Source organism: Motacilla alba, chromosome Z (genome assembly GCF_015832195.1).
Source record: "Motacilla alba alba isolate MOTALB_02 chromosome Z, Motacilla_alba_V1.0_pri, whole genome shotgun sequence".
Taxonomy (NCBI): Eukaryota; Metazoa; Chordata; class Aves; order Passeriformes; family Motacillidae; genus Motacilla; species Motacilla alba.
The window spans coordinates 71,109,918-71,122,764 of record NC_052046.1 but is presented as its reverse complement, the minus strand read 5'-3'; the positions used below and the strand labels follow the sequence as shown (position 1 = coordinate 71,122,764).

Genomic DNA, 12,847 nt, shown 5'->3' with positions numbered 1-12,847 from the left:
TGATAAAGTGTTAACAGCCTTGGGCTAGAGCAGGAAGAGGCTTTAGCCATCCGTGTCTGAAAAAAGTAAAAAAGGCCCTAAAAGCTTATGAAATCAGAAAGCAGAAAACATTTAAAACAAGCAAAAGGAAGATTAAAGAAAATTTGTATTAAGTATATGTAAAACACAGCAGCAGTGAAAAAACACAAATGGAAGGGAAATTAAGAAAAATGAAACACCAGGAAGTACCATTTACATTTTAAGGAAAAAAAAGACTTTTTTTTTCACTCCACAGCCTTGGGGCAGCACAAGAAAATAAAGCACATTCATATATGCAATGAAAGGGAAGAAAATGGAACACTTAGCCCTGGCTCATTTGAAACAATCAAACAAACAAAAAAAGCCTACACCCAAAACACTGAGACTCCTTTTTAAAGACCAATTTTATTCAAAAGGAATGGAAGGACTTCACTGTGCAACTCCAAAAACAAGATAACAGCATAGGATGATCTGAGATAAAATGAAGGACACTTACAGCCATGTCAAGAGGCAAAAATTAGCAGTGATTGCTGCAGTTAAAAATGGAAAAAACAGCAGCAATGCTGAGAATCGCAATTTTGAGATTTTACATATGGCATCTACCTACAAATTACCTGCACAGGACAAATAACAAGGCCAACAAATAATGTAACCCCGGCCAGCACCTATGGATCTAAAAGGCATTATCTTTCCTTAGTATAGATGAGCGTTTTTAGAACCAAAATTCCAGAAGTTGAAAGGAAAACAGGAGAAATGATTGTCCATGTGGTGATTTATCAACAGAGCTGCATCTAAATTACTGCTGCATTCTAGTAAAAACACACAAGAAAGTCTCTCTGTGTCCCTCCAGGGGCATTTCCAGAATGCCTAGAACATAAAATCCCTGGTCAGGAGGAATGCTGTTGCCCCAAAAACTTCATCCAGAGTACAGTCCCAAAGACTGGGACAAATCTGAGTCTGCCAACAAATCTGGAAGTTACTATCTGAGCCAAAAGAGCAAGGCAATACAGTCATGAAAATTCAGCTTGATTCCCTGCATACCCCAGGGTCACACACTGGGGAAAAAAATGTACAAAGAAAATATACAATGAAAACCCACCACAGAAGCAAAATGAAAACCCAAAGTTTCATTGGATCCTAAGTGCAGCTTATAACATGTTTCAGATACCTAAATGGAAAAAAAAACTTTGGGATCCCTTCCAGGAGAAAAAAATGCAGTTTCAGATCCCAAACTGAAAACATAAATTTACGGAGAAATTCTGAGATGTTTCAGTTGTTTGTAGGTATTTTCAGAGGTATCAATGAACACCATATGCAACAGCAAAACACTTCCACAAGACTCCTAAACCCAACAAGAAGAGGCCAGAAATTCACCCAGACACGTCTAAGTAAGAGACACTGAGCAACAGCTGAGAAACAAGAGGGAAAAGGACTTATTAGAGGGAGGAAATATGAGCACTGCTTTATCCTTTTAGGGTGGACAGAACCAGACATATGTAATATAAACACTTTCATGCCTGCACAGTGATGGATAGGGGTGGAGGGAGGAACACTGCTCAGGAAAAGCAGCTGTTGGAGTGCACTGGAAAGTGACGCTGTTGATTTTACAGAATTTTAATAATTTAATAGCTCAACAAGCAGGAGGAGTCACTAGGAGATAAAAGCGAAGACACCATGCTCTCCTGGTACATTCACCCAGAAACATCAACCAGTCAAAAGAGACCAGCATTTGTAAGAACAGTGAAACTGGGGACAGAGAAGTTTGGCTCATGAGATAAGGAAAAAAACCCAAAGGGAATGTATAAATAAAAGAAAGTGCTTAGTAACGCTTTGTGAGAGAAAAAAGGAAATTAAATATTAATACAGGCCTAGGACATTCTGGATCTGTGAGGAAACGTTCTAGAGAGACCAAGAGGAAAATATTTGGAGTGCTATTTAATTTTATCCGAATTCATTCACAAAAAGAAAATTCCTCGAAGAATGACAGGAAAAAAATCCAAGGATTTCAGAAAAGAAGCAGTCTCCTCTGGATAAAAAAATTTGTAAAACCAAGTAAAGATGCAATGCTGCACCAAAGAACACCAACAAACAACATAAGGCAAATTGCTATTTTAAAATGCTTAAGATAAGCGTAAGGGTGGAATTTAGGAGATTTAGGAACGCAATCCCTTCCAAAATTCAACGGGACTCAAAATCACCAGCTGACTGAGTGGCAGGATTGCACATAGCCATGAATGGCAACAGCTTGAAAAGTGGGAAGGTGGCGAAGCAGGGTGCCACACAAAGACTGTGAAGACTGCACACATTTGTTCACTTTATGCCACACAGCACTGACCTGGAAGGAAGAGTATGTGGGAGGGTGAAATGTTCTGGCAATAAATTAAGCTGAGGGAAGGGGAGGATAGAATAGACTAAGACGCAGAGAGACGCAACTAAACATTCATGAGAAAGCTCAGGGAACCAGACAGTGCAAGTCTTGTTCACTGCATGCTCATAAACAGAGTGTGAGCCTAGTCCTCTACCTAAAGTCTGATTTCTCCTTATGAACCTTAACACTGCCAGAATGTTACGAGGGAGGGATAACAGAAACAAGTTTTGTGCCCTCACTTGCACACTCCCAAATTAAAAAAGCAAAGAGTAATCACAAAGTAAAGAAAATAAAGCCCTGGAATAAAATCAGCATTTAAGGGATTTATGCACCACTACTACCCACAAAAAAACAACAAGAATCCCAAACCAAAACAACAAAAACAACAACCAACCGAAAAAGAAAACCCAAACTAAACGAAATCAAACTTTGTTGGTGGAATTTATTTCAGCATTATCTCTAATGGCCACTTCTTGCATCATGACAGACCAGCTTTTTTGAGAAGGATATTACATGTATTTCTAAGCGTCAGAAGAGAGCAATGAGAAAGAGATGAGAGAAGCTATAGCCATACTTCTCTATAACTTTGAATTTCCTCTGAATTTGTGTGCATACCATAGCTCTGATTGGGACTGAGACAGCACAGAGGCTGTGCAGCTTCTTGTGCTAATATCCAAGTAACTTCCAAGGGACATAAATTTCACCTTTTAAGAAGAAAATAATAAATAATTTTTATTATCTGAATCACTTCCACAGAGAGACTCTCACCCTGCTGCCTGTACAAGAATTTTGAAGTTTCATAGTTGAGATCAAGAGTGCCTACAATAGTCTGTGAAAGATGATGCATTTGAAAGCAGCAGGGACTAATTAAGATCTATGGAGGAGTAGTATAATTGATAACATAAGTTATACTACAGTATTTCTGTAAGAAGGAAAAGATCAGTCCAGGAGATCCCCATGCTCCTCTGTTTTAGAGTATTCAGCACCACCAGAAATTCCCATTTGTGTGAGCTTTCAAGGCAGGCACCACCCTGCTCTGCTGATGCTGTGATTTGGAAGGACCAGTTTAGTGCTCAGGAAATGCTTCACCATAACTTGAGCCATCCCTTGTTTTTATCTCTTCTCCCCACAACAATATTTCTTTCCTGCCCTCAACTCAATTTAACTTTCCTGTTCTTTAGGTGACTTGGCCACTTACTGGTCACATTTAGGCTGCACACAACCCTCTCACTGCAAACAGAATTAAATTCCACTGCCTAAACACAGGATTGCACTTAAACCCAGGATTTCTGCTACATGTCAAACACTGGGACCTCCATAATCTTACCTATTTCCATAAAACACATAAAATAAAAAGTTTGTCTAGCTATTCCTTATTCTGTTGAACCAAACTCAAACTTCATATATGGAAGTGCATTTGCAGAGGAGGGGAACACAAACAGAAATGGAAATTAGCTTTAGCAAGACACTGATTTAACAGATCTGCTAAAAGGACTTACTGGTAACAGGCTCTTTTTGGAATTTACATAGTTCTACTTCAACTGATTCTTCACTCAAGATAATAATCTATCAATCAACTTTTTTTCTTTTTCATCAGTAGCCATTTGATCCTCATGCTACTGTGTTCCATGATTTCCTTCTCATTTTTAAGGGCAATTCATCAGGTAATTTTCACACTTCCTTCCGTATATGATGCTCTACGTATTTGTATAAATACAAACACAGTGCCACAAACACACGTGTTTCTGTCACCTAAATGACACTTACTCTCCTTTAAGGCTTGAAATGAAGAGGGGGGGAAAAATCAATTTATCAAGCAATACTTATTGGCATTCTGCTTTAAAACTGGCCCTAAAATGACAGTGGCAATACGTGGGTACCAAGAATTCATTCTAACCACAGAGCTCAGGAACCTGAACTGGTGTAATTTGTTCTGGAGACCTCCAGCACACACCTTGACATTATTTTTATTGCCAACAGAAAGTCCTCATCTCTATCACCCGCTCTGAGCTCAGAACACTCCGGGCAGTGTTTCCAAGCACTTGTAGTAACAATGCTCCTTAAAGAAGAAACAAAACCAGCTACTTAAATGTCAAATCTTGGGCTGTCAACTATGATGATAACACACATCTATTTCAACAGAGCTAAAATGAGCAAAGAAGTTTTACCTCTCTGCCAAGCACCAAATCCCTCCAGCATGTTCTAAATCAATGGGATAAACTGGAGTCTCAGGTGACAGGGAGATTTTCAGTGAGGCTGACAGAGAAGGCTGTGATATGTGGGTATGATGCTCGGCAGAAATGCCTTCTTGCACATCCTTGGTCAAGGCACACCCTGTACCCCTGTCATGCCAACAGCACATTTTTCACTCTGTGTTGAGTGATCACAAATTCCCCAGACACACAAGAGATCAGCATCTACCACTCTGTTCTTTATCCTGAACACAAAAACCAGAGCCAAAAGAAAGCAAAAATCTCAAGAGAAAAAAAAACAAACAAACAACAAAAACCCAACCCACAACAGGAGTCGGGATATGCTTCTTTCTTTCACTGTGGGTGCTATCAGGTAACTTCTTGCTGCATCAGATGTTCCTTCCTTCATTAATTTCTTGACCCACCCAAACATTTTGTCTTCTCCCCAGCCTAGGAAAGCCTTCCAGGGCCACAGCAATCCCATCACAGCAGGGTGCACAACTCCACACAAGGCTGACACCAACCTTGAGCTCCAGCCTGCATCCTGCTCAATCTCAGCTTCGCCTTTGCCCATTCAGCTCAAGCACATAAAACAGCACCAGGAAAAAAAAAAAAAGCACAATGAACAGTGAGCTGACACTCCCCTCAGCACAGCCAATGACATCTCCCTCTGCTCCACCAGCCACAAAACAGTTCTCAACATGCTGCAGGAAAAGGCCAGAAGCCAAACAACTATATCCCAGTGGAAGAGCGCTTCAGAGAAGAAGGTCATCCCCCCAGTGCCTCAGGACCTTGGAACAATGAGGAGTTTGTTCAGTAAAAGTGGAGGTGAACAAGCCCTGTGCTTGTTCCACCAGTCCCTGCCAATCTGATGGAGGAGAAAAGTCCTATCTGATACAGCATCTGATATTCAGCTTAACACTGACCACAAGGAGTAAGACACACCAACAATTACCACAGAGTTTTAAAGCACTGTGAGGCCACTGTGGGAGGAACAGCAAAGGCTGAGGGGAAAGCAGGAACTTGCTCTAGGTTAGAGAAAGAAGGAACACAGCTGGGGAAAATAAAAAAAGCAGCCTGGAGGTAATACAGGTTAATCTGATAGTTGAGAGTGAGCACCAGGCATCACTCCTGTGGGGCACAAAAGCAGGGAAACAAGCAGAACAAGCAGACAGCTCTTTGCAGCCCAAGTGTAACTACAAAAGCAAAACCATCTCCTGTACCGCAGTATGCAGATCACCATCTTGCATCCTTAACATGGATGCAATCCTTCCAACTCACCTGGCAATTAAAGCAATTAGCTGTTGAAGCTCTGCCTGAATTCGCCCTGTAGTCACTACTGGCTCTCTGCCCTTCCAGACAAACTGCAGTGAAACAAAAGGGCCTGAAACTTCAAAAGAGTCTTTGTCCAAGCCCTCCTCCCAAAAAAAAACCCAAACCCAGAACTAAACACATTCTGCTCTAATACCAAGTTTTCTGGCTGTGAGGACTGACCCCAGACAGCAGCAGCCATAAAACACAAAGACACACAAGCAACAATAACAGAGAAACAGCACCAAAGGGGAAGGGACCATCTTAGGAACTCTCTGCCCTGATTGCAAGGTTAGAAAAAGATCCCTTATCAAGAGCAACAGTGCATGTGAATAAAAATTAAGCAAGTCAGCCACAATCCATGATGTGGATTTAAAAGACTCAACAACAACAAAAAACAGGAGAACCCAAAAATTAGGGTGGTATGTCCCGCCACATGGAATGCCTGCCTCTCCTCTGAAAGGTGGAAGGCAGAATCATGACTCACTGGCACCAGATTTGTGGGTTTTCTTGAAATGGTGCCTTGCTGCCCATAGTTCTCCCCTCGTTCTGGTATTACATGAAATTGCTTTAGCAAAACCTGCCAAAGGCCCTCTGCACCCTTCAGGAGCTCATCTGTGAGTCAGCACAGAAGAAGACACACAGTCTGATTGTGCACTATCTATTTTGAAAAAGTGTACAGAAATGGGAAGGGATTTACAGTTCTGGAATAACAGTCCAAGAAACAAGACCTAGTCAAGCAGTTTTGTGCCCAGCCTAGCTCTGGCAAAGCAAGCACATGTATTTACATTTCAGCCTCTAGATGAGGCAAAGTTATTTTCCACTGGCAAAGGCTAAAGTTCAGGAAAAAAAACCTGGAATGGGGCACTGGATGTTTCACTTAGCAGTTTTCAATGCATTTGCTGCTGCAATTAATTAAATTTAATTAAGACGTTGACATACCATGTACTGGGAGACTCAAGAAATCTTCTAGTTCTGACCTTACTTACAAGTGTTTTGTGACGTGTGCTGGTCTTAATGATAAATCCTGTTTGGCTTGCACAGCAGTGAAAAGCATAATTATTGAACTTCAACTGCACACAAAAAGTGTGCTACTTTCTATAGATCAAGAACTGGGGGCCAGTAAAAAGAAATGGTCATATACCACACAGTAGCATGACTGAGGAGAAACGACATCCAGGTCTGTTTAGCCTGGCACTTTGCTGCTTTATTTCGACAACTCAATATTCTTAAACACTAAAATTTTTAAAAGCTATAGTTTTGAATTACTGCACACAGTCATGATAAAAGGAAATTTATGAGGCTCCAAATCTGCCAGCCATATGAATAAAGAGCAGTGCCTTGCTCTACAACATGGTTAGGCCAAAGGGTTTATTTTCAAAAAATAAAGAGCTACTCCAAAAATCAGCAATAGCAGCCAGGGCAATTTCGGACAGGTCTTTCACATGCTCTCAAGAAGCCTTTGCTGTGTTTGAAGGCACAAGATGAAATTGTTCATCAGTCTGTTCAGTCACTCTGCTTTATAGACTTTATGGCAAGGGCTTGAGCTTTGTGTCTCTGCAGTTTGTGAGGGGAGGGCAGATCACCAGCCCCTGACCACAAACACACATTTACAACACCCCTCATCAGCTGATGATCCCTCTGCACACAACTCCTGCTGCTGTGTCGTGTTTTCTCATGCTCAGCCACACAATTTTTTTGCATCTGCTCTGTGTCTTTGCAGCTCTTTCTTATGGAAAGAGATGAGAGCATTCCCATGTGGTGCCTTGGAAATACAGATTTTTTTTTTTAATTTTGTTTTGGATTCTATTGCCTTGCCCTCAACAGGAGCAGAGCTGGGAACACTTACCTGTGACACACACAGCCCCACAGGATGACACCATCATCAAAAAAGCCCAAAAAAGCCATCAAAAAAGCCCAAAAAAGCCTAATTCTCTCTGGCCAGAGATTAATGCAAGCTCTTATTCTCACAAAGGCCGAAAGAACACGGAAGCAAATCTTGTGAGGAGATTCATCCAGTCCTCCTAGCAGTTTGTAGTATTTCCATTTACAATTAACTTTTGCTGCTCACACTCTCAGAACTAAGGAACATTTTAGTGTCAATCGAAAATAAGTAAATTCAAACAAACAAGCCAAACACTCATGCAACACACAGCAAACCCCCACCATTTCCTTCTTGCAAGACAAAAAATACCTGTGAACTGTCAGGAGAGCCAAAGAACATTTTAGCACAATGGCAACCTCATTGTGTCAACAAGAGGACACTACAAACCATACAGTGCCCCTGTACCATGAAAACCAGAAAAATATCACTCATGACCAGTATTTTCTGGGAGGTTTTTTTTTGTGAATGTCTGTAAGAAGAACACTCACAAACCAAAATATCATCACTCCACACACCAAAAAAACCCACAGAGTGCTTTACTTCCGGTTAGAAGAGGATACCTGTGAAAACAGGCTCTTTATATATTAAAATATTGCCCAGCAGGCAAAGAGGGGTAGGATAAAAAAGGCAGGATCTTTGAATGATGCATCTGTAAAAAAAGCCTTCTCTGCTGACTCGTCAAGAGTGACACCGTCACTTTCTTACACTACTGTCCTGAGAGAAGCACACATGCTCTGAATAGTTGTTAGTAACTGGACTGAAGAGGTTGTTATGCTTTCTAATGACAGCTGTCACCAAAATTACAGTTGGCAAGGATGGGTCTACCCAAAATATTCAGCACCTACTCCACTTCAGCTTCAGTTCCATGAAAAGCCTACCAGGCACCCCAAAACACCTCTGGGACGAGCAGCTGAGCAGTCCAGATTAGGTCTGCTGCTACCAACACAGAACTGAAATAGATGAGCCAGAGAAATCTGACTACATTCACGTCTTTTAATGGATGGATGGATCTAAAAGAACAAAAGGAATGTTCTAAGAAAAGCCCGTCAGGGAACAGTTTTTGCCAGGAAAAGAAGCATCACAGAAGTTCCACTGGGTTGCTGTTGAAGAGCAGCTCTATTCATGCACTTTGCTATTACAATTCAGTACCCTTCTTCCACATTTTTACAGAGTTTAACAATCCACAAGATGAGTCCTGTCAGCTCCCCAGATCTCCCCAAACCAGCCTGACGCATTTCCTACTCCAACCACAGCATCCATTCACAGGCAGGAACAGCTCCTTTCTGCAACCACGTCAATTACACAAGCCTGCTGCACACCCATCAACCTACAAAATAAGCTCCCTAACAATGGGATGCAGCCTTTTGTCTGCCTTTCACCCCAGCCCAGGTTCAGTGCTGCCTCCCTGGTGAATTAGTTTTGATCATGGTTCACACTGCAGGTTATTCACACACACCAGCAGACAAAATCCAGCTACTCCACACCATGTGAACCCTTCCTAATGCTCCAGCTGGACATAACAGTGCCTGCATTTCCTATTATTGGGACCAGTTATTTCATCTGGTCTTGCACACCACCTGTGACTCACAGGCCTGGGCCATGGAGACAATGGTTTATTGCCTTCTAAAAACCGAAAAAACACGCGATGCCGTAAGAGCAGCCACCATTAACCTGATCTGAAACCAACTATACAATGTGAAAAAACTACTTAAAGCAGGTTATTCCTTCCTCAAGCAATGCTGAAAATGCTAACACTATTATTGTAGCACCTGTACTTGTCTGATGAGCTCCCCAGTGGGTGGCTTCTATTATTGTCAAAGTGACTTAACCATTAACCCCATTTAAAGATGATCTAGCTAATTGGGACAAATTTGGCCTTGGTCTCAGGCTGTAATACAGGTCTAGGTAACAAAGTCAACCCAATGAAACGCTGTTGTTAACAGAGTCATCGTTTTAACTGTTTCTAGGAAGAGTTCTTAAAGGCTGCAGAATTATCCTCTACAGGATACAGGAGGCATCCTGAATTTTAACTCCACTAATCAAGAGTTTGAGCTCCTGGGATAAGCAAAAAAAAAAAAAAAAGTAACTGAACCATCCTTCCCAAAACTGAGTATTGTCCGCACACCAATAACAAAAGACTGCTAACACACAGGAAAGGCTTGGACAGCCACTGAAAATTATTCTCCACTTCTTAAGTCAGTAGTGGAACATTTTATTTTAAAAGCAGAAAAAAAAAATAAAGCAGTAGAACACATCTCAAGATGTATTCAGCTTGCTGGATTAGCTTAAGCTAGCATTAGCAAAAAAACTCAGTAGTTGCTATGTTCCAGACAACCCAGTGACAAATAGGTTGTCTAGGAGCAGCTGGTCAAAATCTCTTGTTAAGATTCTGATTCTGACCCAAAAAGTGACTTGCTAAATCACAAAAATATTTGCCTCTTTTGTTTTTTTCCCTTCAATAAGGTATTTCTAGGCTGATTATTTACTTCTTTCAATTCCTTTCAGGCGTTTTCTGAACTTCTTTTCTTCCACTCTTTCTGATTTCACTTTCGTTTTTTTTGTGGTTTTTGTTTGGTGAGAAAGAAAGGAAAATAGGACAGATAACATCTGCCTCCCATCCTCAGTTCACCAGTATCCCAAGCAAAACAGCAAACAACAAATTTCTTGCTGTTTAGCTAGAACCACTCAAGTTTCTGGAAAATTAAAAGTATTTTCCCTTCTTCTAACACACCTTCCATACATTCCAGTTCTTTGAACATCTGCAAATACTCTCCTTCCATGTCAATGAAACTCATCCAGGAATTAAGGCTGGGTTTCTTTTTTTTTTCAGAGAAGACCTCTCCTCTTAACTGGTAGGAAGTGACACCAGAAGATGCCTCATAAGGTACTACTTAAAAAGCCTTAAAGCTTGCTGTGATACCCCACATCACCTCTTCTATTTTCTCTGTTTAAAAGGTGTCCCTCCCTCTGCTGCTTTCCAAGCATCTTCTGCACACCCGTCCAGCACAAGAGGATTAACAGCTTTCAAAAGAAGCACTGAAAAGGAAACAGTGCTCAGGTTGTCCTTCCTGCAGCTGAATACCTGAAGGTACTTTTGATGTCCTCTGTACAAGAGACAACAACAACAATTACTCTTCCTACTATTGTTCACATTTTAAGCTTAATCATGTGGTTTCATCAAAGTGCTCTACTCATGAGATTAGACATTAGGAAAAAATTGTTCCTTGTGAGGATGGTGGGGCCCCGGCAGAGGTTTCCCAGAGAAGCTGTGGCTGCCCCATCCCTGGAAGAGTCCAAGGTGAGGTTGGATAGGGCTTGGAGCAACCTGGGATAGTGGAAGTTGTCCCTGGCCATGGCAGAGGGGTGAAAGGAGATGATCATCAAGGGTGCCCCTTCCAACCCCACACCACTCTACGATTCTATGAATATAAAAGAAAATCAGGAGCATGGATGGAATTTGAAGACCCCTTTCCCACTGGCTGCAAATGGAAATTATGAGTCTGAAATATTTTCTACAATGTAAATCTCTGCTAGCAAAGCCAGCAGTGGCATCCAAAGTCAGCTGGTGCAGCGAGGGAACAAATAATCGTAGTATGAACTGGTGAGGACCTAAAGCAGATCACTTCCTACAACACCACATTTAACTCTTGGGCTCTGATGCAACTTCTGGCTTCCTCTTAATGACCAAATGAAGATGCTTTTGGTGCAAAGCTGCCTGCTGCAATTTGGTTTGCAATAAAAATATTAAGCGGCACCTTAGACAATTAAATTCTTGCTCTGAGGCACCTCTTACCATTAGAGTCCTCCACTTCTTCAGCAGGAGTGTGGTTCTTGGAGGTGTGGTGGGCGTGTGAGGCTGCAAGGTTGACAATGCGGGGTCTTGGTAGTGTCAGTGCTTTCCCATGCACTTTCAAGGAGTGCTCTTTCAGCTGGCTGATTGTCATGGTGGAAAATGAGCAGGAGGAACATTTGTAGGCATGTTCACCTGGGTGAGCGAAATACAGGCAAGTCATCAGCTCACAAAAGAAACAAAATGGGGCCCTCACACTTCTCTTACTGAACTTGGCAGTAAAATTCCCATGGACTCTTCAGCGAAAAGACTGATCCCAAAGGAAACAAGCTATGCATGTCTCCTTGTCAGAGCAGTCTGGAGTCTGTAGTTGTAGACACCTGCTTTGGACTAAAGTATCACTTTCTGGCAACTGCAGATCCTTGTACAGCGGCTGATGTCGAGAGAAACAGAGACCAGACTTTCAGCATGCCTGCGTTGCATGGTATGGGAAGAAAACAGACTCTGGGATGAAAATGGAGCAACTTAACCACAGCGCTTCCAATTTTGTTTGGGAGCACAGCAACTAGAGATGGTGAAGTCATTTGTTTCTGCATGCAGCACATCCAGCGTCATTATTAATGAAGCAAGAAGGACACTACAAAACTCTAACGAAGGGCGCTCCACAAACAAAAAAGAAAGAAAGGAAAAAAAATTTTAAAAAAAGAAGTGTGTGGTGTAATTACATTTGGGAAAGGTTACAGTTTTCCTTATGAAAAAACCTGGCATTAGGCAGCATCAATCTCCAAAGAAGGGGCAACCAAGTCAAGGCTGGTGAACATGGCAATGCCAAGTACAAAAGGGTGTATCTACCAGGCTGTGTGGAAGTGTGTTATGAGAAACCACTAAAAGAAGTGAAAGAACAGAAGTAATGCACAGTAGTGGATTTAATTCTGAATACATTCCAAGCCATAGAGACAGCAAACAAGGGGAAACAAATCCTGATACAAGATTTGTTTTGCACAGAGGCATGGAGGCAATTGGAACACAAAGTGAAACTGTCCCAACACAAACAATGTGATATTATACACAGGTGCCAAGTTATTGTTTTGCAAGTGCCACTTCCATGTACAAGAGTAACACTGGCCACATATGAGTTGTACATAAAGTGCCAAAACTAATACAGGAGCGAAATATTCATGAACAGCAACAGAAGAGCGAGAGCTTTGGTAATGGATGAAGCAGAAAATGTTTTCCACCTCTTGACAAATCCAGCAAAGAAGGTTCTCAAGCAGCACTTTTTC

The 12,847-nt window shown here is 41.6% G+C and overlaps 1 protein-coding gene across 7 annotated transcripts in view; it reads right to left on the bottom strand.

The window, feature by feature from the left end:
• ZNF462 (zinc finger protein 462) overlaps window positions 1-12,847 on the bottom strand; it is a 90,026-nt gene that overhangs the window by 21,885 nt on the left and 55,294 nt on the right. For 6 of the 7 annotated variants that reach the window (XM_038123573.1, XM_038123569.1, XM_038123568.1 and 3 more), the window contains one exon: window positions 11,568-11,759. The exons of the other annotated variant lie outside the window; for it this stretch is intronic. In XM_038123573.1, coding sequence (XP_037979501.1) covers window positions 11,568-11,759 — 192 coding nt within the window. The remainder of the gene's footprint in view (window positions 1-11,567; window positions 11,760-12,847) is intronic. 7 annotated transcript variants of the gene reach the window in all.